Source organism: Syngnathus scovelli, chromosome 2 (assembly GCF_024217435.2).
Source record: "Syngnathus scovelli strain Florida chromosome 2, RoL_Ssco_1.2, whole genome shotgun sequence".
NCBI lineage: Eukaryota > Metazoa > Chordata > Actinopteri > Syngnathiformes > Syngnathidae > Syngnathus > Syngnathus scovelli.
The window spans coordinates 21,615,271-21,639,599 of record NC_090848.1 but is presented as its reverse complement, the minus strand read 5'-3'; the positions used below and the strand labels follow the sequence as shown (position 1 = coordinate 21,639,599).

The 24,329-nt window shown below is 41.2% G+C and overlaps 1 protein-coding gene across 10 annotated transcripts in view; it reads right to left on the bottom strand.

Moving 5' to 3' along the window:
* ubr4 (ubiquitin protein ligase E3 component n-recognin 4) overlaps positions 1-24,157 on the bottom strand; it is a 40,646-nt gene extending 16,489 nt beyond the window's left edge. For 2 of the 10 annotated variants that reach the window (XM_049755715.1, XM_049755717.1), the window contains exons 1-53: positions 23,993-24,157; positions 21,795-21,892; positions 21,566-21,669; positions 21,060-21,189; positions 20,224-20,363; positions 20,028-20,127; positions 19,314-19,455; positions 19,076-19,200; positions 18,662-18,786; positions 18,497-18,556; positions 18,217-18,407; positions 17,848-17,947; positions 17,621-17,758; positions 17,328-17,445; positions 16,599-16,640; positions 13,746-13,933; positions 13,501-13,657; positions 13,334-13,419; positions 13,037-13,206; positions 12,626-12,905; positions 11,684-11,816; positions 11,421-11,500; positions 11,204-11,332; positions 10,748-10,930; positions 10,497-10,619; positions 10,189-10,418; positions 9,881-9,999; positions 9,699-9,796; positions 9,034-9,191; positions 8,682-8,888; positions 8,124-8,225; positions 7,950-8,050; positions 7,014-7,401; positions 6,865-6,928; positions 6,575-6,766; positions 6,245-6,315; positions 5,741-5,933; positions 4,975-5,208; positions 4,592-4,762; positions 4,293-4,475; positions 3,942-4,100; positions 3,690-3,842; positions 3,375-3,602; positions 3,074-3,231; positions 2,815-2,989; positions 2,486-2,687; positions 2,222-2,385; positions 1,921-2,137; positions 1,544-1,760; positions 1,034-1,066; positions 741-804; positions 499-633; positions 59-233 (exon numbers count right to left, since the gene is read on the bottom strand). In XM_049755715.1, the coding sequence (XP_049611672.1) occupies positions 59-233; positions 499-633; positions 741-804; positions 1,034-1,066; positions 1,544-1,760; positions 1,921-2,137; positions 2,222-2,385; positions 2,486-2,687; positions 2,815-2,989; positions 3,074-3,231; positions 3,375-3,602; positions 3,690-3,842; positions 3,942-4,100; positions 4,293-4,475; positions 4,592-4,762; positions 4,975-5,208; positions 5,741-5,933; positions 6,245-6,315; positions 6,575-6,766; positions 6,865-6,928; positions 7,014-7,401; positions 7,950-8,050; positions 8,124-8,225; positions 8,682-8,888; positions 9,034-9,191; positions 9,699-9,796; positions 9,881-9,999; positions 10,189-10,418; positions 10,497-10,619; positions 10,748-10,930; positions 11,204-11,332; positions 11,421-11,500; positions 11,684-11,816; positions 12,626-12,905; positions 13,037-13,206; positions 13,334-13,419; positions 13,501-13,657; positions 13,746-13,933; positions 16,599-16,640; positions 17,328-17,445; positions 17,621-17,758; positions 17,848-17,947; positions 18,217-18,407; positions 18,497-18,556; positions 18,662-18,786; positions 19,076-19,200; positions 19,314-19,455; positions 20,028-20,127; positions 20,224-20,363; positions 21,060-21,189; positions 21,566-21,669; positions 21,795-21,892; positions 23,993-24,117 (7,858 nt within the window). In that variant the 5' untranslated portion in view covers positions 24,118-24,157. The remainder of the gene's footprint in view (positions 1-58; positions 234-498; positions 634-740; positions 805-1,033; positions 1,067-1,543; positions 1,761-1,920; positions 2,138-2,221; positions 2,386-2,485; positions 2,688-2,814; positions 2,990-3,073; positions 3,232-3,374; positions 3,603-3,689; positions 3,843-3,941; positions 4,101-4,292; positions 4,476-4,591; positions 4,763-4,974; positions 5,209-5,740; positions 5,934-6,244; positions 6,316-6,574; positions 6,767-6,864; positions 6,929-7,013; positions 7,402-7,949; positions 8,051-8,123; positions 8,226-8,681; positions 8,889-9,033; positions 9,192-9,698; positions 9,797-9,880; positions 10,000-10,188; positions 10,419-10,496; positions 10,620-10,747; positions 10,931-11,203; positions 11,333-11,420; positions 11,501-11,683; positions 11,817-12,625; positions 12,906-13,036; positions 13,207-13,333; positions 13,420-13,500; positions 13,658-13,745; positions 13,934-16,598; positions 16,641-17,327; positions 17,446-17,620; positions 17,759-17,847; positions 17,948-18,216; positions 18,408-18,496; positions 18,557-18,661; positions 18,787-19,075; positions 19,201-19,313; positions 19,456-20,027; positions 20,128-20,223; positions 20,364-21,059; positions 21,190-21,565; positions 21,670-21,794; positions 21,893-23,992) is intronic. The other 8 variants (XM_049755718.1, XM_049755719.1, XM_049755720.1 and 5 more) reach the window with 6 other exon arrangements.
* Positions 24,158-24,329: the final 172 nt, after the last annotated feature.

Genomic DNA, 24,329 nt, shown 5'->3' with positions numbered 1-24,329 from the left:
TTTCCATATACTCATAAAATACTTGTGCAACTGGAGCATCAATTTAATTTTCTCTCACCAGTGTCAAGTGGAAGTAACTTGTATTCTGTGAAATGCACCAAATTATTGGGCCTCATGATTGCAATGGAGCGAGCAGTGATCACAAGCCTTTGGAACACATCAGGGTCAAGTTCTTTGCCCTCGCGAGTGCAGCTGTTCAGACATTGCACCGCATTACTCAGCAGGGACTGATCCTGGGGAGCACAGAGAAAAGCTAGAGGCTTACTACTTTATTTCAGCATGTCAGAGATTGCCAACCACTATCCCTAAGCAGAGATAAAATTTTCTGTCAAGCTCAACATAAAAAAAACCCCCGTTACTTTGCGTTAGGAAAATCTGTTAACTTATTGCAAATATAATGCAAAATGTCAGACAGGCAGACTAACAGCTTCAATGTAAAGTGATTTAAAGCTTTAAGCAACATATCTTTGAACACGTTGATCACGATGTGTCCTCTACCTTGTGGTTGTGATAAGCAGTACGACTGGTGTGAAGGCTGGCAAGAAGTCCCTTTGTCTGATGCTGCACACCTGCTGGAGTTGGCATTGATAGGAGCAGAGTGGCCAGCTCTAGCGCAGCAGACTTGTTTTTTTCCTGCATACAGTCATTTGTGATTAAGGCAATTCAAAGAGAGATATGGTAAAGTTTCATTTCAATGTTTCACTACTGTAATATGGCATTCCAAATCCTACTTGATGTACCTTTTCATTAGAGGAACCGACAGCAAAGCAGCTTTCCAGAGCTTCAAGAGCACTGACCACTAGCCTGCAATTAAAGGCAAAAGTCAGCTCCACCACTAGTTTTGAGTTCACCCAAAAATTCAAGTGCACAAGTCAAACTACTCTAAATTTCAAAAGGTATATCACACTGCAAGAATGTTAACAGAAAAAGATGGCCAGTGTGGCATTTTCATAGTCTCAGGCATAGACATACAAACAGGCACACATGCACGAAAACATACAACAAAACAAGCAGAGAAAGGGCTGTTACTAACCGGTCCAAGGTGGATAAGGACTCAGTTTCACAACTTTTTATTGTATAATTGGGAGCAAAAGAAAAAAGAACAAAAAAGTGTGAGGATCACAGAAAGAAACGAGTGAAATTAAATGTCTGGTAAAAAAAAATAAAAAATAAAGCATGCAAAAAGATGACAGCTGTAGCCATGCACAAACTTACTGAAAGAAAAAGCCCACCACCAATACATAAAAAAAGCTAAAGGTTAGACTCATGGAAAGCCAAATGGAAAATGTACATGGTACATAACCATTATTACAGCTACTAAATAATTTGGGCAAAAAATACCATACAAGCAAAAAACCTTTGTCAAATAAGCCTTGATTGTAAAAATTGATATAAATTAAAAATGAATATTGCCATTGTTTGATTAAATGGTTACAGGCCGTCTTCAAAGTAGATATAAAACTAGGCCTAAACCAAACAGGAAATACATCAATTTGATTGACTCATAAACAAAATATACAATCTAATAATTTGAAAGCCGTACCTCTCCAGCACTGTACCATTGGTTGTAGATGGTGTGACGACATCTGCATCAGCGGTGCCACCGGCCTGGTTAAGGTTGGGACTGCAGACATTGTTTACAGAGGTGGACGAGAAGTCCTCTGGCGGTTCCTCAGGCCAACCAAACTGTTCTTTTGTTTTGCCATAGATTTTGATTGAATCCAACATGGTGACTCCAGCCGGGTCAACCGATGCACCAACTGACATGACAAAGTAAGTCAAATAGAATGTAAGTCTGCAAATAAAGCAATTGCAGGTTTGGAGCACCCCCCCCCCCCCCCCACACACACACACACACACACCTAATCAACTTCTCAAATCACAAGCAAGTTATAAGAGAAATTGCAGTAATGCGCTTACTGAAAATGGACAGCTTCTTGTCAGCCTGTAGTGCCTCTTCTCTGGTGAAAGGGAAGTCAAACCAGCGTGCCCTTGTAAGATTTATCTGCATGGTGCGACCAAAAACCTCCACATAGGAGGGGGCTCTCTCAATTGCTTGAGTGCCGACCTGCACACGCATGCCTGTCATCACCATTGAACTGTTGCTGTTGACTGCTTCCACTGTAAATCCCCCAGGCTAAGTGGGGGGGTGGGGAGAAGTGAAAACTTGTATCTTAATTCTTTCCCGGATGATAGCATATCTTGGACTCACACAGCCTACCTTTGTATTAGCCACATACATCCCAGTAGAGTTGAGCCTGTGTTTAATCTGCTGTCCGTTGTAGACCTGCAGCAAATCATTGCCTCCAAACTCCACCTCTGTCAGCTGCTGGTTGTGTTCAAAGAAATCTACTGGGAATGTCACCTGACTGGAGGTTCGGGTTGCTAAGGACAAATACACAATATATGAATATAAATGTAGATTAAATTTTGAAGAACGTGACTGCCTTACTATGGTATAGATCAAATAATTGTACACACTCACCGGTCGCAGCGGCTTTGCGCTTACGCACAGGCTTCATGATATTGATGCCACAGCTGGGTTGTAGTGAGGGCTGTAGCCAGTACGAGGTGTTGTCCACATTGGCCATGTAGATTCGCAGGCTTCCGTCTTCGCAGAGAAGAATCATGGTTGTGCGCTGTTGCTCATTACTGGCAGTGTGTCGAATTGCCACCATGTCTTGAATCTAGAAGCAGAGAAAAAGAAAAATTAGGAAATAGATGAATTAAGCCAGGAAGTAATTTTGACAGCTATCTACTAATATACGGTACTATTTACCCCATTAGTAAAGCACGTGTTCCAGTGGCCCTTACCTTGGCTTTGGCAGGCAGAGTTTTAATTTCTTGAATGAGGAAAGTGTCAGGCTTAACCATAATAACCAGTGGAATGCCTGTTGTCTGTTGCACACAACAGACTAGTCCTGGGTGGTTCATGACTTCGGACCACTGGCAAAGGGCTGGTGACATTTTACTGCTGCTGCCATTGGAACTACAAAGGGGCAACAACTAGTCAACACCACCTTCCATGCTCAAACAACAGAAAAATTGTAATTCGTGGATAAAGTAGCCATACCCTTTGACATTGATGGGGAAGAGTTGCTGAACATCAGTGGTGCTGCGACTCACTGTGGCAGCAAAGGATTTTCCCTGGCTGTAGCTGAAGAAAAGCAATTGTAGCACATGGGAGTAGTAAACCGACACCCCTCCTCCAGCAACCTGACCGTTGCTATCCTAAAATAAAAATACAAAAACAAAGATCAACACATCTTCGAGCATTCATGAAGTGAGCCTACATGTAAGTCTTGCTAGAAGTTTGAAAATGGCAAACGTCCACTATAAGTATCTTTGGCTTTTGAACATCTTAGTTGTCTTACCTTCAAGTCTTCATGGCTTATCTCTAAGACATTTGTGACATAAAAAGGGCCATGTTGAGCACTGCTGGATTCATCCATGACCTGGGTATATATGTAACCCGCTGAAGACATTATGACAATGATGTTCTTTCCCTCTTCGTTGAAAAGGAAGGTAGCATCACGAATCTTGGAACTTGGGAGTAGGAAGTAGTACATGGGGCTCAAAGCATCAACAGACAAGTCGTAAATCTGGGAGGGGGGGCATCAAATACAAAACATTTTAATCTTAATGTGCCTTGGAGGTTCCGTTTCATTTATTTTTCTTGTTATATGTACCTTAACAAAATCAGCAGTGATGATTGCTAGCTCTGTTTGGGAGCCTGGCAACCAAATGGCTTTGATGATGAAGTTTCCAGTTGCAAGCTGTGGGTGCAGCACCAGATGGTCAGACACAGAGCCTGTGCTGCTGAAGGTGAGCACATGGCAGTCCTGAGAGAGAGCAAATGAGAGCCCATCAACCTTTTGGTTTGTTCCCCTTACTTACACAATGAATATGATGTATGGACATAATTATTGTGCTTAACCTACCTTGAGGCCACACACAGCCAAGTAATCTTCATTACAAGGGTTGCCTGTGAGACTGAGGACAGTGAAAGGGACTGGGGCAGAGGCCAGACGGGTGAGTGTCAGCTTTCTCTTGCTTGAGTCAGCTTGCTTCAAAAGGGTGGACAGCTGCAAAACCGTTATCTGCGATAGACGCAAATCACACAATTAAGTATGCATGCTGAAAGACTTTGGAATGTTTTATTTACTAAATGCTACTCATGCATTAAGAACAGCTATGTTAGTGTTAAACTGTATGTGAGAATTCATCATAAGAAATCATCATCCATCATAAGCAGTTAAAGCCTGCTAAAGTCTACCACTAATGAGGCTCACCTTTCCCTTTTCATGGCTGACTGCAAGGTGTTGTCGACGGCCATGAGGTGATGACAGGACACACATGGCAACACGTCTCAGCACATGAGCACTAATAAGCTGGCGGATTGTTTGGCCCTGGTCGCCACTGTAGTTCATTCTCACATTCTCAAAAGCCCCTTCCTGAGAGCCAAGCGTGGGTACCTGAACACAAAGTGGGACAATGAGAAACTGAAGAGCACATCAAGTGATATCAATGACTGACGCTCACAAAAGAAACATCACAACAACAACAAAAATACCAAAAGAGATGATCCTACCATTAGCTGATCTGTCATATCCACACTTTTGTCCTGAGTATGAAGCTCACTGAGGGCTTGCTGTGCCCGGCTGCTGCTCCCTACAGCCGATGCCTGCTGGAAATTATTCTGAATGGCTTCCATTAGAAACATGAGCATCTCCAATATGACGGAAGCAGTAGACGATGCATTCTGTTGGAAGACATCAAAGAGGACTACGTGTAAAATTGACCATTTATTGTTTGTTCACACGCTCTGCAGTAGTTGCCCATCTGTCTAAAATGGAATTGCACAACCAAACTACCAACATTGATTTCTGAAACACCATCAACGTAATCAAGCAAGCCATCAGAATAAAACAAGTTCATTGGTGATAAATCCAGCTAGTCCATTATTTTCCTCACCACTTGTGAAAGCAGCTCTTCCTGGCAGCCCTCAATACTCTTGCACACACTGCTCTTCTTTGGTCTTTCCTCATCGCCGGGCTTGCCATCGCAAATTGTCACTTTGCCTTTATCAGACGGCGAGGCATTCTGGTGGCGGCTTGCGTTCTCGGGCATGCGCAGTTCGCTCTGGAAGGCTGAAGACTCCTTAAGAGTGGATCCCATGCCACTGCTTGGGCTGCGCTTCACCAATGCCTGTTGGTGACGCAACACAATATGAACAAGTGAGAAAGGCGAAAGGGCAAACACCAACATAATCCATCATGTTATCTACTTTTAAAATTTGGAGAAAATTGTTTCTCTGAATATCGCTTCCTAAAAATGCCAAGGATTATTTTACTAAAGAAAGGCTATCTTTACTGAATCAAAGAATGACAGGACTGGAAACATTGGCACAATAACCTATTAAAATGTGGCATGCAAGTATATTACACCATCACTTTCAGATTTTACAAGTAGCTACATTAGAAATACTGAAACAAATAATGCAATAATCATATACTTTGCTACTAAAACATAACATGTGGTTGATGTGGTTGCATGCAAACTACACCAAAGCAGTCAGTTAGGATTAACTAGGAAAACTGGCCTCTTGTACATGAACTATGCAATGCAAAATGATTTCTGTCAACTATTACTGGGCATGTGCGGACTAGCTATAGAGCCCTGACCAAATGAAATGATTGGATGGAAGTCAATGGTGGAATGACTTGCAAGCCAAAGTTACCGCTGTTGTTCTCTTCCCATGATGACCTGAAGTATTCGGTCTCACCTGGCAGCTGCCATCCTCTTTGGCACCGCAGTCACAGAAGAACGAGCCGTATTTGGCATAGGAGATCTCATGGTCTTTATGACAGACCTTGGCGCATACAGTGCATACACCTACCCCATCTACCATCTTACAGGTGTGACAGTGGTACCTATAAAATGAAATGCGACACTTTTAGTCCTGACAATGCAACTTGCGTTCATAGTTATGCCTTTGTAACACCGGCTGTTGCTGATCCTTTTATGACGCTTGTGTCAAATCTTCTTTCCTTCATTACAGACTATAATTTATGTAATCACAACACTAAGAATTGCTTCAAGGTATTATCTCTGTGTTGACAGAGTAGGTTTTTATGGGATCAATCCCTTTCAAGTGTAAGAAACACTGTGGACAAATTTTGAACCATCTGCAAATTAAAAGCAGAATCATGCAGCATTAAATAACTAATGAACTTTTCTTTACCAGTGCTGGTTCATGAATTCTTTCTGAGTTATGGTGAAGGTACAGAGTTTGTTGCAGAGAGAGTCTTCATCCTGTGAGTTAATGACAAATTGTATTACACACATTGCCACTGGAAAGTGCGTCAATTGATCAGTTTTCATGTGTAGATATTTATGAACAGGAGCAGACTAACAAGTGTTTTCCTAAAGTGCGGCAACAATGGACATTAATCAGCTTTTTCCGATGTACATTACTAATAATTCGCAGAACATTTGAGCTTGTAAGTACTGTGACATGAAGCCAATTATGTCCCCTTTTGAGAAAAGCATGCACATAAAAATAAAGTCTCACAGAATCTTCTGCTTGAGAATCATCTTCCTCTACAGCTAGCTCCTCCACCCAGTCCGAGTCCACCTCCATGGCCTTCTCTTCGCCCTCCACGAGTAATGTTGAGCTACCTTGACCATTGCTTTGTCTCAAGGCATTCATCACATCAGCAAGGTAGGAGATGATGTGACAGGAGCATTCCAACATGCTGGCATGCTAAAATCAAAGGAGGAGTACAAATTAATGACTTTGATTAATTCTAAAGCCAAGCGAGGATGCGCTAGTATTGGAAAAAAGGAAAAAAAAAAACATACCTTTCCTTGGGATGTGTTTGTGCTCACTTTTTCCACAACATTCTTTTGTGTTAAATACTTTTTGCTACAAAGAGGGAAAAAATGAGTTTAGAATATGCATGTTCACACAAGTTCGCCCATTTCATCCAAATTAACATGCAACATCTTACCATCTTGTAAGCCAGTCAGTAACCGCCCTGTGCAGCTGCAGGTGGCCCGCTCCCTGTCCAGCACTGGCTAAAGTGGCCATGATGACCATGAGCTCAGGAAATCCTGTCCCATCTCCATTTGCCAGCATGTCTGTTGCCATGGGGATGAGCGTACTCAGGAGGACAGTGCACACTCCTTCCCCCACCTGGCTGTTGTCTCGCACTATATGAGTGGTGAGGACTTGCAAAAGCTGTCGGTTTTCTTGCACAATTTCCAGTTGCTCAGAGTCCTTGGGTGGGGTGGCAGTCATGCGCGTCAGCCAGGACTGCAGACGAGAAGGTTCCACACAAGCCAGCTGTGCCAGAGAGCCACAAAGACAGAGCAAACTGGGGTTTGGGCTCTTTTCCGCTAGGGGGGGGGAAAAAGCATCCAAGTGATGTAAATGTATTAATCAAACATAATATTTAACATGTCTTTTACCATACTGTTGATCATTTACACTCTACCATTGCAGGACTAATTAAGGCTTATTTTATTCAATAGAGATGATAGAGGGCCCCAAAAGAGCAAGTTTGTTCAACCATTAGCATTGATTCATGAGAGAGAAAGCCACTTTCAAAATACTTTATAGTCAGTAATTTGCAAAAAATAGCACCCATTGTGTGGACTGACCAATAGTATAGACCAGTGGTTCCCAAAGTGGGCGGTACCGCCCCCCTGGGGGCGGTGGAAAGATCTGGGGGGGCGGTGAGGACGAAGGGGGCGGTAGGGGGGCTAGGAATTCACTGGGAAGCCAAGGGGGCGCTAGCCTGAAAAAGTTTGGGAACCACTGGTATAGACGATGGCAGCAATTTGTAGAAGTTAGTAGCGAGTTTAAATCATCAAACATTTTCTTTGATTACAGCTCAATAATTCTAATAACAATAATAATAACAAAACTAATGATCTGGACTTACTTAGCTGGAAAAGCTTTGTGAAAAATTTCAGCACTCTGTTGCAGAATTTTGCAGACAGACTTTCGTTGGCTGTTGCCATCATAATTTGGACAAGCTCACCGCTGCAAGAAAGTGAACAAGGTGAGCAATGAAGTTGTGCTTATGGGCCGTAATGCGTCGCATGTCATTAAATACCTAAACGAGAAGAACTCCTCCATGGCTTTGCGGACCTGAACGCTCTCAAGCTGTTTTTCAAGGTACTGGAGGCATTCCTCAAGAACAGACTCATCCAAACCACTGGAATGACGAGAGTTAATCAAAGAATTATATAATTGAACAATATAACACGAATGCAGTTTTCGGCAACTGTAAAATTAAAGTTATGACTATAACTGCAGTTCTATTTAATCCCCAATGACCACCAGAGGCTGCGCTGAAAGTGCGTACGCATGTCCCCTGTGCATGCACAGAGAGAAGCATGTTTTCTTGTTTGTCAGTGGCAAACCTAAATGTCCAGTTCAGGTATTACGACCAATGTGCTTCTTGTCATAAAGAGGAAAAAAACTTGCAAAAAACGTTTCATCTTGTAGACTGCAAGATGCTACAATAAAATTAAATTAGCGATTAAAGCTCAAGAGGTGGCGCTGAGAGCACTTAATGTTCCCTGTGCATGCGCAAAGGGAACAATGGATGCTTTCGGCTCTGCCTGGGGCGGTCAGGAGGGATGAAATACTAATATTGTGACAATGCTACCTGTTGGCGTCAGAGTGATTTGCGATGATGTTGTAACATCCGGTCACCAAACGTTCATAGACGCGGCCCAGAAAGGCATCCGACTCTGATGGGCCAAGAATGCGCTCTAGTGACGTGGTGCTGATTTCTGCCACACTCTCAGTGCTGGTCTCCAGGAGGAGGGGGAGCAGTGTACGCACAACCTGAGAAGGATTCACCTCCTCTGTGCTAAAAGACAAGCAAAAATTAACTAAGGAAAACCTGCAAATATCGTACATTTATCTCTTCGGGCTACATGGACAACAAAAACTATTATTGTAGAGTTCACAATTGATGCTGATTCAGATCTCGTCTGCACTGGACTACCACTTACACAATGAGATCACCGGTGAGGCGAACCAAAGACAGCAGAATGTGTTTGAGAGACGATGCCAAAGGCAAAGACTGGCAACTCAGTGTTCCCAGGTGTGCTGCTTGGATGGCACTAATGTAGCTCTCTGATGGAATGGTATCGTTGGCAAATGCATTTCGCTGAAAGGGAAAGCAAGTATAAATATCAGTCAAATGATTGTTGTAATGAGATGCACTGGACTACTCTGGAAACCAGAAATTATTCTAGCCATACAGTTCAAGATTATAGTGGACTCCACGTGTAGCACAAATGATAGAATATTTTTCTCAAATTATTAAAAAGAGTGATACAACGCTCCATACTATATTGGGAGCCTCAAAAGGCAATACAGGAGCACAATTAACATCAGAGGTAGAATTTTGTTTTTTTTCTGGAAGCCAATCCCATTTTCTGTGGAAAAAGCCAATTGAGGGTACATCTCTGCTTATTTTAAAAAAAATTGGGAGGGTTAAAATACAACCACCCACCCTCTCCCAAATGCAATTAAAAAGGGTGCCTGTTATTTGAGGATTTTCACTATTCATGGGGCAGCCCGGAATCTTTCCCCTCCAAACAGCGAGAATCAACTGTTGTCAGTAAATTCCGATACAAGTAAATAGTATCATGTAGTCTTTCTGGTTACATACCCAAGATCCAATGTTGGGGAACTCGTTGGTATGGATGCTGTTCCATGTCTCACATAATGTCTGTACAGCTGGTGGCAAGTTCTGCATAACATTCTGCCCTGAACGTGTTTGTTTCAAACAGTTAATGAGCGACTCAACACACAATGTTCAAGACCTCAGCACTAAATAGTTGCGTTACATACCCAGCAAATTGGCCTTGCAGCGGGTGGAGCCAATGGACAGCACAGCAGCATAACCCTGGAGCTTGGCATCTGACAGCTTGTTTTCCCCTTCCTCTGGTATGTTCATTAGTAGATAAGACCTGAGACAAATTAAGGCTTTCAATTTCTTATTCTAATATGTATGTAATTGACATGGAGAGACTTGGATCAACATTAACCCCCTCCCCCAAATAAACTACAGCAACAAGTTTAGCCTGCTATTGCAATTGATCAAAATCATTCCTAACTGAAGCTGCTTCAATTATACACATTCCCCATGAGAAACTCACCTTGTAAAGGCTGTGTAAACGTCAGCAAGCTGCAGCGTGGCAGACAACAAGTTCTTTGTGATCTCAGATGACTTTTGAGTGTCTGTCTCAATGGCAACCTTGGACAAATGTTCATCCAGGGAGACCTGTACTTTGGAAATAACTGCATCCAGTGTATAGATGGCTTGTAGCGAGGGCAGCTGATTGAGTGGAACTATGACATTTGGGTCGATAGTGGAGAATGTTGATATCTGCAGTGTCATAGAAAATCAAATGAAAAAAATGGACCATAAAGTGTTAGCTGTTGGTGCTAAGATTGTGAACATTACCTGTCTAGCAATGTATTCTTCTGCTAGCTCAACATCATATTTAACTGAGCTGCACTTAGCAGCTGTGATTTCAACCAGAGAGGCTGCTTGGTCTGCTTTCATTCCCTGCTTCACCAAGTGCTCCTGTCAGTGAGGACATAGACAGGAAAGAGAATTACAAACAGCCCAAATGACAAAAAGAATACAGGATGAAAAATCACACATTCAGTCATTGACTCTTATTAGCACTGTAAAGTACTTAGTCAACAAACCTTAATCCAATTCACGTAAGTTGACACTCTGAGGCGTGAAGACCACCGCAGCGTATGAAGGATGTCACTCTCACTGGGATCCCCGCAACCAGACTTGAGCTGCTCCATGTAGGCTTTTGAAGGTGGTAAAGCTCCTAAGATCCTCCACAGCACTAAGAAAAAGTACTGAAGGGAACAGGCCTCCTGTACAAAGCCGTTAACAGTTGTTTAGTAAAACCGTAGAGGAAACATTTTCGTGTAGTGTCTACCCTTGTTTTGTCTATACAGTTTAACCGTCAATTAACGGCAAAAGTGCTTGTTTTCTTGCACATTTTTTTGTTGGAATCCAAATGTTGAATCACATGGATATATAATTACCATGCTAGTAACATAACAATCTGCATCTTAAAGATGACATCAGGAAATTTGTGAGAAATGCTTGACTCCCATCTGTAAGCATTTGTGGTTTGCTCTCACCATTGGAGTGATGGGCTTGTTCTCTTGTCTTCTTGCTGTGTCAAACTGTGAGCCTGCTGCCAGGAGTGAGATCAGCCATGCATAAAGTTCATCATATTTCACTGCTCCGTTGAACAGCTTTGGAAATACCTATCAAGGGGGGGGGGGGGGTTGTGTCACTGTGATAGGCTCTTCTCATATCACAAGAACAATATATAAGGAAGATCAATGGCCTCACCTTGGTGTCTAGTCTACTGATATCATCTTCAGATGCCTCAGGGGACAACACACAATAAAATTTGGGCTGAACATTTGAATCTAGAATAGGAGGAAAACCAGTATTTTTAGATTGTTGCAGAATACAATTTTCAAAATGAAATCAAGCAGGCTGTAAGAGTTTTGCTTAGCTGAGTATTCTATAACTAGCTCATGCTTGTGATGTCATTTAGTTGAATGGACCACATGCCTTGCAAGTACAAAGATTTTGCCTCCTGCACTTACTAGTTGGACAGTGCTTGGCCCAGTTCTCCTCCACTTCCTTAAAGCCATAGTAAAGTGGAATACCGCCACGTTTGCTGACATCTTGGAGAGAGCTTGGCCCACTTGATGGAGGGGTGAGGAGATTGTACTGCACCTAAAAATAAAAACCATCAGTGGGAGAAGCTAAATATCTCCAACTATGCTTCAATTATTAAATCAAAGGTATTAGAGAGGATCTTATTTAGAATTTATTCTGTAATATTTCCAATAATATGTAATATCTATATCTATATCTATATATATATACACGTGTGTATATATATATATCTATATCTATCTATACACATATATATATATTTATATATGTGTGTGTGTGTGTGTGTGTGTGTACGTACGTACGTGCGTGCGTGACCAGAAAAACTACAGCCAATCATTGTCGGTGTGAATAATGGCAGCATTGGTCATTTAACTCATCAATGTGTTTTCCGTGTTTTATTTCCTTGTTGACATCTACGCTTGCTCACGTCCCTGCACCAAGTACTGCGCATGCGCGTAACTTGTCATTAAAACCCGTACATTTTGGACACTCTGGCTTAGATGTAGCATTCCTTGCTTGACTTCCGAGTTAAAATGGCTACTGAACGTTGTGATGAAGGTTCTCACAAAAGAAAGCCTGTATTTGACGTCTTTGAGAAGACCACTTTAAATATGGCGCGCGTGCATGCGAGTGTGGAAGCGCTTCGTGAAAACAACAGGGAAGGATGGGGGGGAGGGACCTGCGCATGTGCAGCATTAAAAAACAGACGAATAGGCTCTGGTTTCTGAGCTGTCTGAAAGATCGTTTGGAATGCCTTTAACAGGTAGTAATAGGGAACGAGTACTACTTTAAGGATGGAATACAAAAGTAGAATTTAACAAAGAACAATGCTATCAATTCATTCAGAGATATCTACAAAGATCTACCTGTTCAAAAAGGAACAAAGGAGCTTTTGAGTAGTGGCGCAGCAAGTAGTCAAAAACCAGCAGCAGGCGAGCCAGGTTGAGGGGCACTGCTTTCAGCTGGCTGTCTCTACTCATTGCCACGTCAGTGATTGCCTGGGTGACCAAAGTAAGGACTGTCCATCTGCCACGTTCCGACAACTTATGGAAGAGCAAAAGCATGAGTTGAAGGTGCTCCACGTTAAGGTCATCCTCTCCGTGAACAGCTCCCTGAATGGTGTGCTGCTTCAGTGTTCCCAAAAATCTATGAGTGACAGATAAAGAGAGTGATCAAACTGATGTCAGTAGATGTTGTTAAATAGGAGTTTCAAAGGCTTTGCTGGTTTGTAGTAATGAGTCTAAGGTTGGGATCTGAAAACTTAAGGGGAACAATACCTTTCCCAGACTTTCATGCACTCAGGCACATCTGGCTCTCCTTGCACACTGGCTTTGTGCTGCCAGATGAGAAGAAGCCTGGATAGGACTGAGAGTGACTGAGGGTGAATGTATAAGGGCCATGGACCCTCTGAGAAGGGCGCAACACCGAGTTGCTGAAGAAGGGTGTTCTAAGAAAAGAGACAACAGTGGTAGAACTTCATACGCCCTGGAATAAGTTCTCTTCATAAAGTAGGTTGTAATGTATGGCGTGTGTAAAAATACTTTAAAATAATAGCAGAAATGTATTCCTCTTACCTGCAGGGATGGTGACGGCAGGTCTGATGTTACTAGGGTGTGGTTGAAGTGATATAGAGCTAAAGAGAAGGCCTCATCTGAGGATCCTGAGGAGAAATGTATATTGTGTGTAGACTAGCAAACATAATAAAACAAATTCAGTTCAGAGCAGCATTTGTAAAGCATACCATTTACATATTTGTCCATATCTTTGATGATGCTGGCTAACGTTGCCATGTGTTGCTCTGTTAGCGATACACTTAGGTAGTTGCGGATGAAGTTGTTCCTGGACTTGAGCATAGAAGTGGTAATGAAGTTCAAAATACTAGATGCCAAACTAAGGAACTGTAGGGGCAAAAAAAAAAGTAGAACATATGAACAACTTGAGCAGTGAAGGTCAAACCTCATGAAACTATAATAATCATCATCTCACAAGCTCTGGATCTTTACGGCCCGCCAAAATGTTGCCATTCTCGCTTTGATTCTGTTTGCTGGGGCTCTTTAGTCTGGGTGAGGTCTCCAGGGGAGGGGGTGGTGGAGGCGGTGGGGGGGCTACTTTGTCTTTGGTGGGTGAAATAGTCTCTTCAAACCAAAGTCCCAGGATGGGTTCACTGTCATCATCTGCAATGGAAAACATTTGTCTATGACCATTTTATATAGAGATGCCAGTAAGTTTGCTAAGACTTCCCAGGTACTTATGCAGTAATATTGGAGTCAAACTATTTTGTGATGCCTACAACACTGCAAGTGGTGGACAAGAAAATGTAAAAGTGAACATTTATTGGTGAATATCCACTTAAAGGAGGAAGTAGTAAACGCTTGCCTGAAGAGAATTTGCCTTCAATGTGAATTTATTTCAATTCATAAATTATGTAAAAACAGGTAGTAAAGGCTAATGGTCATGATTGAATGTAGTCTCACCCAAGTTGTTAAAAAATATACTACTATAAATTACACAAAATTGCCCTTTAACAAAGCCACGTCCGCAAACATTCAAGGTCCATCACGCCCCTGTCTAGTCCAGAGACTTTCATTGTAACATCGATCAATAAAATTTCTATCAGCTGCCATAGAACTTAACCAAAAAAGTTCCGACAAGCCATGGACCTCCAACAAGCACAATGGTGAAGCGATGTGCCCAAAGATTCTGTAAAGGTTTGTCAGGTGGAGTCCCATTCTTTCACTGCAATGGCCGATGCAACTTTTATGAAAAGTTTACAGCTGAAAACTCTGGGGAATTATCACCAAAACTCATGTGAGCAAGTGTAGGCATGTGATAATTTGGTAACTAGCAAAAATTGGGATCTCTTATCTCAGTATTGTAGCGTGATGATGAAACTGAATCCTAACCCATTCCACGCTCGGTTTTCCAAATAATTACCATATTTTCCGCACTATAAGGCGCACCTAAAAACCTCAAATTTTCTCAAAAGCCGACAGTGCGCCTTATATAAGGACCGATATGGATTTATGGATGAAGACTAATTTATTAAAGTAAGCTTTACGTGTTTATTTTGTGTGTTGTGTGATATTAACGTTTGAGCAACGTTGCGTTATTAACATATTGTTATTGATTTCACTATTTTGAGTGTTACTATATTGTGATTCCATTAACGTTTGAGCAACGTTGAGTTATTTATTCTATGCGCCTTCCGGTGCGCTTTATATATGGACAAAGTTTTAAAATGGGCCATTCATTGAAGGTGTGCCTTTTAATCTGGTGCGCCTTATAGTGCGGAAAATACGGTATACCATCCCGACTGCAGTGAAGGTGGGCTGTGAATTGAATAGTAGAAATACCTCTATGCATTTGAAAAGGCCACCAATGCCTATTAAAATTAAGTCCTGCACCTCAGTTTCAGGATTTAAGAGTTAAGAAAAACTAATAGTTTCTAAGTAACTGCAAACCTATAGCTTTAAGTAGATATTCACATTTTCATGCAACATAGAAAAAAATACAACTTGTCAGGTGTCAGTGAGACGCACCATAGTATGCTTAAGCGCAGTGCAAGCCCAACTTTGTAATATTCAAGAATAATACCACTGATTTCAAGTGGGTTCTACGTTGCTTTGATACTCCCAATATTTTTAGACATGTATGACACATAATGCAACATGCATTTTAAAAAAACACATTGTGACCAAAAATGAAGTAACTGGGTAAAATTGCTTGCAAAGAAAAGTTACATGTATATGTCATTAAGACACTTTTTATGCAGTCACAACTGTCTGGCAAAAAGAGTAGATGTAGAAGCTATATATACTAGGGCCCGCCCGATTAATCATTCTGCCAAGTCTCTCATAAAACAGTGCATACACGCTGAATAGCGTCCGAGTGGTGCAGAATGGAGTTCTTACAGTGTTTGTCCACTAAATAGAGCTGTGACTTCAATTAACCCTCAGATCTTCTTGATAACCTACCAGAGACAGCATGTCGACGTGTGCTGTTTGTCCGGCTTTTGTTTATGTTGTATCGCTAAGGTTGTAAAGTTATACAATAACCTTCTTCCAATTTGCAGAAACAAGTACAAGATCAGAGATATTTCAAAACGTATTTTAAAAAATGACTCATTTTTGTTTTAGTTCAATAATCTCCCAAAGTTTTAATGCTTTTATTTACCTTTCTTGCATGTTTTGCCACTAATTTTGCTCTGTTTAAAACCAAAATACTGAAGGACAAAGTCTTGTAAAATAGTCAAATGTTAATTGTGATTCATGTAATTGTTGGAAGTGACAAAATTAAAAAACAATATATTTGGTACGTATTTTTAGAATTAATTGTCAGATTAATCTGTAATAATTTTTTTTCTTTCAAATATTCAAATTCTTTCTTTCGGCATCGGCCAAAAAAGAGCATGTCGGTCGGGCCCGAATATACATACACAGTACAAAACTTACCTCAAACAGCATTACCATTGGCAAGTGTACAGTGTAAAGGCAAAATAAGAAGGTACAGAAGTATAGGTTTGTTACCATTAGACACCCAGTGGGGTTATTATGTACGTGCTAAGGACCCACATAATTAGACCACTGGTATTATCCTTTCAAGTACAGTGAACCACAGATGAACCTCTTTGACAAAAGTCAGTTTTTATCAGCCAATTATGACAAAAGGCACCTTTCACAGAACTGACAATTTGCCAAAGTTTTGTCCTCTGTGGCTCTTTACTTGGCTAATGTAGCTGTAGCTGATAGCCTACATAGTGAGACATAAAATAACAAAAATGAGTGTAGGACAGTGAGGTGAACACCAAGTCTTTTGACCTGAGGACAGAAATCTGCTGACCTGAGACACAAGCTGCACTTGTCTTCTCCTGTCTTCTCTCTGCTGAGATAGTAGACACTGTCAACTGCGCTATCATATGGGGTGACTAGACAAAAATGTTAATGACATTTTTGTGAGTGTGCTGCATGTGTTTATCCCTCTCGCTGCTCTAACATCATAACTAACCTATCCACAGATGGAGGTGACTCGTGGCTTTTTTCAAGCGGCTCCATACACTGACACAAGCACTGACACCAAACCCAGCCGAGACTTAGCTTTTTGTACCTGCCTAGATTTACACTTAAGAATTGATAAAGCACTACATTGATGACATGAACTGGTCCTCAGCTCTTATTAGCTCCAACTTGCTAATGCACTGAAAATACACTTAACTAGAGCGATGGAGAGGGAAAGGGAGAGAGACAGAGAAATGTGTCAAAATGTAATTAATCCATATTGGGCATTGCCATTCATAAACTGAATCTACATAAGAAGATCACTTATCCACAGTCCAAAATGTCAGTAACTACTATCAGAATTATGTTGTGAAATTCAATTTACGGCAGGTATTTGAGTTAGGTATAATGGAAACGTTAAAACACTTATTTCTATTACATTCATCATCGATTCAAATAGAATAAGAAAACATGTTTGTGTTGAGGTTATTGTAGAAGGTGCCTAGGACAAAAAGACAGAAGGTGTATAATTTTTTGTTGTGCAAACTTGAAATGATTTGTGCTGACTCTTTACCTTGGCTGCTGTCCTCTTCAGTACTGCTGAAGTCATCCTCATAGTAGGTGTTGGAATCAGTGGAAGCACTGGCATCACTGCTGACTGAGCCTTTTCTCTGCCGCTGGAGAACACAAGCCTGATAGAAGCAAAAGGGAATGCACCTGAAAAATCAGTCATACTCGCATGGCAGGCAGCTTCATGACTGCTCTAGTCACTTAACTTTCTGCATCCTTTGTCTCTATCTGGCCAAACATCTTTCTATAAGCCATGATCACCGAGTTAGGGGAAATGGTATTTATTGTTGACAGTACCTTTTTATAGGCAGTGGACAGAAGGGTGAAGAGAAGGTTGGTCAGAGGTACAGAGTCGATGAGCCTTTGGACTCTCTGGATGGAAGTGCTCTGTGCCATGATGTTGAGCTCCGCAGGTGGACCATCACTTGCCCAACCCTGCAGGGGAAGAGAGGGATGGGTAATGGATCCGTGCTCAGCATGAATATTCACTACACAAGCAGTATAAGGGAAGAGCAGTAACTTACTCTGTGCAGGGCCTCAACTTGTAAATCTTGGAAAAGTGACGTTAAAAGCTTGATGGCGTGGTTGGCCAAGATCACAGACAAAACTCCGAATCCTTGGTGTCTTTAAAAAAATGAAGAAAAAAAAAATTCAGGATTACAAATTCAAGGACAATGCAGATGTCTGATTGTGGCCACTCATTGTGAGATGCTATGCTGATGATTATGCTTTAACAGGGGACTCAAACCACACGCGACATTTTGTATAAAATCTGTAGACATTAACAATGCTAAAATAATTCCTTGTTATAATTTATCAGTTGAATTTATCATGTTCCATCATGTCAAAAAGAATCAGAAATATTCATGATCACATATCCAATCATCATTTACCCTTTGCCAGGACCCAACTTCGGAGAGCCAGCGCCATCTTTGGTGCGAGAAGCAATATCTCTGACACGCAAAGCAGCCAAAGGATCTTTCTCTTTGCCTTTGTCTGCCAGGGCTGTGGGGCTCAGGTTGAGAATCAGGTATAGGCTGTTTAAAAGGCACCACGCGCCAAGCAGCTGGAAGTTCTGATAATGCTACAGAACACAACACCAAACCATTAAGTACAACACAGATACACATTAAAAGCACTGTTTGTGTTATTCTTGAGTGGCCTGGTGCTCACCTCTCCACCAGCTCGACGAGAATTGCTGATGGCTTGTCCAATCATTTCATAGATCTCCAACTGGTGCAAACACATTACGGGGCTCATCAAAGTCAAATCATGCCTTTGACAAGAACTTCTTCACTCTGGCAAAAGCACCGCAAATATTGTCATAATAAAACTCACACATTTCTGGACTATTGTAGCGGCGTCGTTTTCATAGTCCTCCTCTTTAGTCCCAGTGGATGTGGAGCGAAGCTGCAAACCACTTCCCACCTGTAGTATGGCCATGCAGGTGGCCACGCTCACACCTAAACACACAAAAAAAGGCTCGTCAACACATCTTTTTCATTCATCATCACATGCATGCATTAACAGCATAGGGATCATTTTTGGCATTGAACACGTGCATTTTGTTTAACTGTAATTTGATCACTGAGTAAAGACTCATATTATGAATAAACAACAAGGAAAAACCCTTCCAGGTTTTTGATGGTCAAATAACAAATGCTTTTGGCTGTGTTAGGTGATTGAACTAGCATTGCCATCATGTCTCAGATCAACAACAGAAAAGAAGAACTCGGGGAATGCTCTGCCTACCAGCGTAAAGACAACTCAAAGCCAGGACAGTCATATCCATTAATCTGCCCGGTGTCAATGGCTCCAGCACGGGCAGAGAGAGCGTATCCAAAGCCATGGTTACGTCAATCACCAGTGAATGAAATCTAGGGATGAGTAGGTTAGAGCACATTCAGAATGTATTCACATTAGACCCACTGGCACAGACTACACTGCCCTTATTGAGTAAACATGGAAAAAATATGAACACACAACATACCCATTACGGACAGCTGTGGCATCAGCTACTGTGGCAGGCATGATGAAGAAAGAGTTTGCTGACACAGCATCTTGGAAACGGTTAATGTAGCGTAGAAAATAGGGCAGGTTGAGACACACTCGCAGCAACTTCTCAGACCCACCTGAGAAGACAAATAAAGACTAAGACCTTTCACGGTTTGTACAGACTCGGCGCATCAGAAGCACCCTTTCACAAAGTTTCCACAAAATTGGCTGGTCCTCAAGACATAAAAACGCCATTCAACACTCACATGCACCCTTTGCAACTGCTTTTTAAACCAAAATTAGAGGAAGGGAAAGAAGCCTGTGGTGTCATACTTCATAATTTCGCCTATTCCACTTCACTGTGTTAAAGCCCCGTTATGCTTGTCTTACTATTGAGGAGATCTAAAATTTGCCAGTCGAGTTGTGTCCTCAATCATCATTTACTTAAATATGTTAAGAATTCCAAAATCAGTAATTGTCTGGCATTTCAACGGCATGTCTTATGAGTAACTTCCTGTTGGTGAAATTTACATACTAAATTATATAATTTCATGGTTATATACTCTTTTTATTATGTTTTGATTTAATTTGGGAGCAAATGCTCCAGATAAAGAATGTATTTACAATTAAGTATCAATACATTCCTTCACATGTGAAACAAATTGTCTGTCTGAGCTTGGTCACAGAAGTGTTTAAAGTTTCTATTCACCCAGATCTTGTAAGCTTGACACATTCTGAGAAACAAATGCATTCTTCATTTTTGCCTGAACAGCTTGGTCGGATGTCTGGTCATCACAATCGCTCTCTGGCTGTAAAGGAAGTCAACAGAATTATAACTGCAAATGCACAAGCATAGATCTCAGACATTCTCCAGTTGTTGATGTATATTTAGCATAAATCCTTACCTGCATGTGTGCTGAAGGGGCCAAAATAGTGCTTAGGTCAGGGTTAAACACTGAAGTTAGCTGATTAAAAAAGTTCATTTGTACTTCTTTGTGTCTCAGTTCAGGGTTCACAGCACTAGGTGTCTCTTTCTGGTCCTCTACTGTTAAAACAAAAGCAAAACTGACAATTTCAAAATTGTGATTACAACCTAGTCATACTGCGCAATCAGTGGGACACTTTCATGAACACATCGTAACATCACCCACTGTAGAGGACTGGAAAATAGGGCTGAATAATTACTGAAGGAAATTGAATTTTTCTGACAGAAATTGAGATTTTGATTCGATTCAGGATTTATTCTTTCCAAATCTAGTTTCAGGGTCATATTTTCCATGTACAGTAACAATTACAAATATGCCAGAAATTTACGTTATACCATCCCAGAAATAAGAGGTATTATCTAATGATGTAATGACATGATTAGGGAGGCAGTCATTTTCAACTTTTTAAACTGGTTCAGCAAAAATTACTGCTTTGACCTTGTAAATGACTCAGTTGAGGTGACAAAAACTGCTTGCTTGCTTACTGTGTCGCTATTATTTTACCGAGCTGTAGACACCTAATAGATTACATGCTATTTTGTTGTTCATCCGTGGCTGCGTGGTGCACTAACGCAGCTCGACCCAGCCTTGAGTGAAAAGAGTACACCAAAACACTTCTTTTGGTATTTGGCGAAACATTGTTAGCTATTAGCATTGGCTATATCTGTTCTATCTTACTCGCTAATCATCGTCCACCTCTGACGACTCCATATGCACTAACATCATATTCGCAAAGGATTAAAACCCACTCTTACCATCCGAAAGAGTTTTAACAGTTTGAGGCAGCTTGGCAGACTTCATCATTGCAGTGAAAGTAATAATTTCTGTGCGGTCGAGTCTGCTACTGCCAGTGCAAAGTCCTTTTATTAGAAGAATCAGGTGTTTCTGCAAAAAATAAATAAATAAAAATAGGCGCTTAGCACAATTCGATTGGAAGGCAATGTTTAATAAAATTACAAAAAATATATATATGTATATATCGAAGTGGTGAATGTTGGGTGGTGTTTCTTCAGAGTTTCTTTTTTGTTCTTCATTCCTTTGGGTTTTTAAAGTTATGTGTGTGTAAATTATGTATGGAAGAACAGAGGTATATCTATGCCTAATGTGTCTATTATGCATTGTATTGTTTTTATGTAAAACACTTTGCGCTTCTTTGTTGTATGAAAAGCGCTGATTGATTTACATAATTTGAGTACAAAATGAAAGTAAACTGACTTCAATGGCAGACTTGTGTTAGAAAAGCCTGACTGGCTAATCTCACCTGTGACACCGCACATGCTTCATCTGGGTTCTCCAGGCGCAACAAGGAGAATTCAATCAGAACTTTGCATGCCGCAGCAACGGAGAGCAACTGATTTCTTGGTACTTGGTTTAAAAAAAGGAAAGCAACTATTAATAACTGGCTACAAGAAAGTACAATATTTAGACATTTTTTTCCACAGAAGAAACAGTAATAACTATTACACTGTTGTAATGTGGATGTTACGTACTTTGCCCACATACTGTGGTGATGTAATGTGCAGAGAGCGCCACAAATGACGAGTAGAACGGCTCATACTGTTTGTCATGGTGAAGAATGTCCAATTCACTGTAAATGAAAATTCAAATCATTCATTCCATGTTGCACACATTCAGTCAAAGTGGAATGTTGATTAAATATTCATTGAAAATCAAATACTTATTGACTATGAGGCTATGGATACTTTGACTCCTTATTGCAGCAAAACAGAAAATATGTACATCTCTGAAACTTGTGAACATGTGAGGGATTACGCTTCATAAAAAAATTGTTACGAGCCACAAAGTTAATTTGCGGTAAAATCATAGGTCAAAAGTTAAAGTTACTAAAATATGCACCAATCTTGTAAATGTTTACAGATTTATAACCCTTTTGAATTTTCTGTCCACAAATACCTGTTTTGTGAAGTCTGACCCAATAGTTCCTGAGATACAAGAGTTCAAAGCCCTCTTTGCAGAAATTATTCAAATTCAATAGGCTGCAGCTCCCAAACACCTATAATAACACCTATAATTTGAAATTCCGTTTTGTGCCATCACGTTCAACAAGTACAGCAAGTTTCCTTAAAATCAAAATCAGCCTTGTTAAAATGTTCAGATTTTGGGGGGTGAATGACCCTATAACAACACAATACAGTGTTCTGTTTTTTTCCTTTTTAGGCTCACTGCATACAGAAGAAATTTGAATCACAGTTGCACGATGAGGCAACATAGCAAATTATAGTCAAGCAAAATGCAAAAAGGTTTTTACACAGGGGGAGGAAAAAAAATCAGGTTTTAAACGAGCGAGATACACCGCCTGCCACCAAGTCATAAACATTCAGTAGATCGAATATATGCAGTGCAGTCAAGTATGTCTCCTAAGACTATCAATATGAAACGCAAAATAATAAAGGAACATGGCGAATGCATGCAGATGCGACGGAGTATGGCCAATATTGTGCCAAAGTAGGTACCCCCAGGAAAACTGCTGGGGGTGCGCACACGCATAGAATGAAAGGCGGAAGCCGTTGCGGTGCAGCAGACAGTACCAGCTTGTTTCCAATAAAAACATGAACGACACACTTTTGTGTTTGTCAGTTTCGATGTTTAGAAGCAAGGTTCCTTTTCTTTTATTTTATTTTTTCAAGTTCTCACTCGCGTTCTGCTTGAGGTGCGTTCAATGACCACTCACAACTCAGAACCCATTAATTGCACCAAAAATTAATGAAGAGTATGTGAGCACATTGCAAGGAGTATGTGGAAGCATGCAATAATCTATTAGCCTAGCTTTTTCTGTCTTCTTGGGGGTATTTTTTAGCAAGTGTAGAAAACTAGAACAGATTCCCTCCTCCCCAAGCAAAGGTAGGTCGTCAAAAATAAAATTACATTTATGTTTTGTTATAAAGGTTTGAGAAAGCAAACATGAAACGGTTGTTTTGTTTTCTGTGTGTTCTGCAAAGTAATAGGGCTAAAAGTGCGAGTTTTGGGATAGTGCAGCACACATTATTTGCTTTAAAATTGATTCCTATGGGAAACGTTGCTTCTACCTACAAACCCAATCGCGGAACCAATTAAGTTCGTAAGTAGAGCTACCACTGTACAGTCAATTGACACAACCGCACACATTTGGGATAGAGTAGATAACATGCTGAACTCACGACAGTGCAATCGGGCTAGTCTGGGAAAAGACTTGCTCGACTTTCAAAACCATATTTTTCCACTAAACTGCTATGTATGTGATCATTTCCTCGTCACGTTATCCAGCAGGCCCATTTGCTAGCTTGATTAGTAATGTTTAGTCAGCTAGCTAATGATGAAGCAGATTTTTGTAACATTTCACCATTGCGTTACAAAGACGTATACTAGAACACGCACAAATAGGCTCGTGCCTAACGGCGTACCGTGGTTTGAATACAAATTATATAGCGCTTAGGTTAACCTTAAACGCATTTTAGATAAGTGCTGTTGTTACGTTTGCTCACGCCAGCAGCTGACTTGATACCAATCCAAGTTAAGCTGAAGTAGCCGCCTAGCCGCTAACATTAGCTAAGCAAAGGCTGACGCTTCCCCATCCAGTTTCACTAGCCAAGCTCGGTTAGCAAGTTAGCATGCCAGCGCACTCCCGGATGGATACGACCGGTGTTCTTGCAAACGCGGAGCCGCGACGCGCTGACACGCGGCATCTCACCTGTTAATAATGGATCCGATAAGCTGCGGCAGCTCTTTCGTTTCAAATGCGGTGTACGATGCCGATAAAAGCGGCCGCACCGCCGCTGTCCATTCGTGTTCCCCATTTCCTCCGCTCGACGCCATCTTGAAATCCCATAGAAAAAAAAGCTAGTTAGGGCAAGAAGAAACCGAATGCGTAACTTCACAGGGGGCGCTGTCAGCCCGTTAACGCCTCACGCCAAACTCGTTGCGATCCTTCGACATTTTCTTTCTTACACTTAAACCCTCGAACTCACGTCACAAAACGTGAGCTATTGCGTTAAAAGTGTTTCTGTCCGGCCAACCTTGATGGTTTA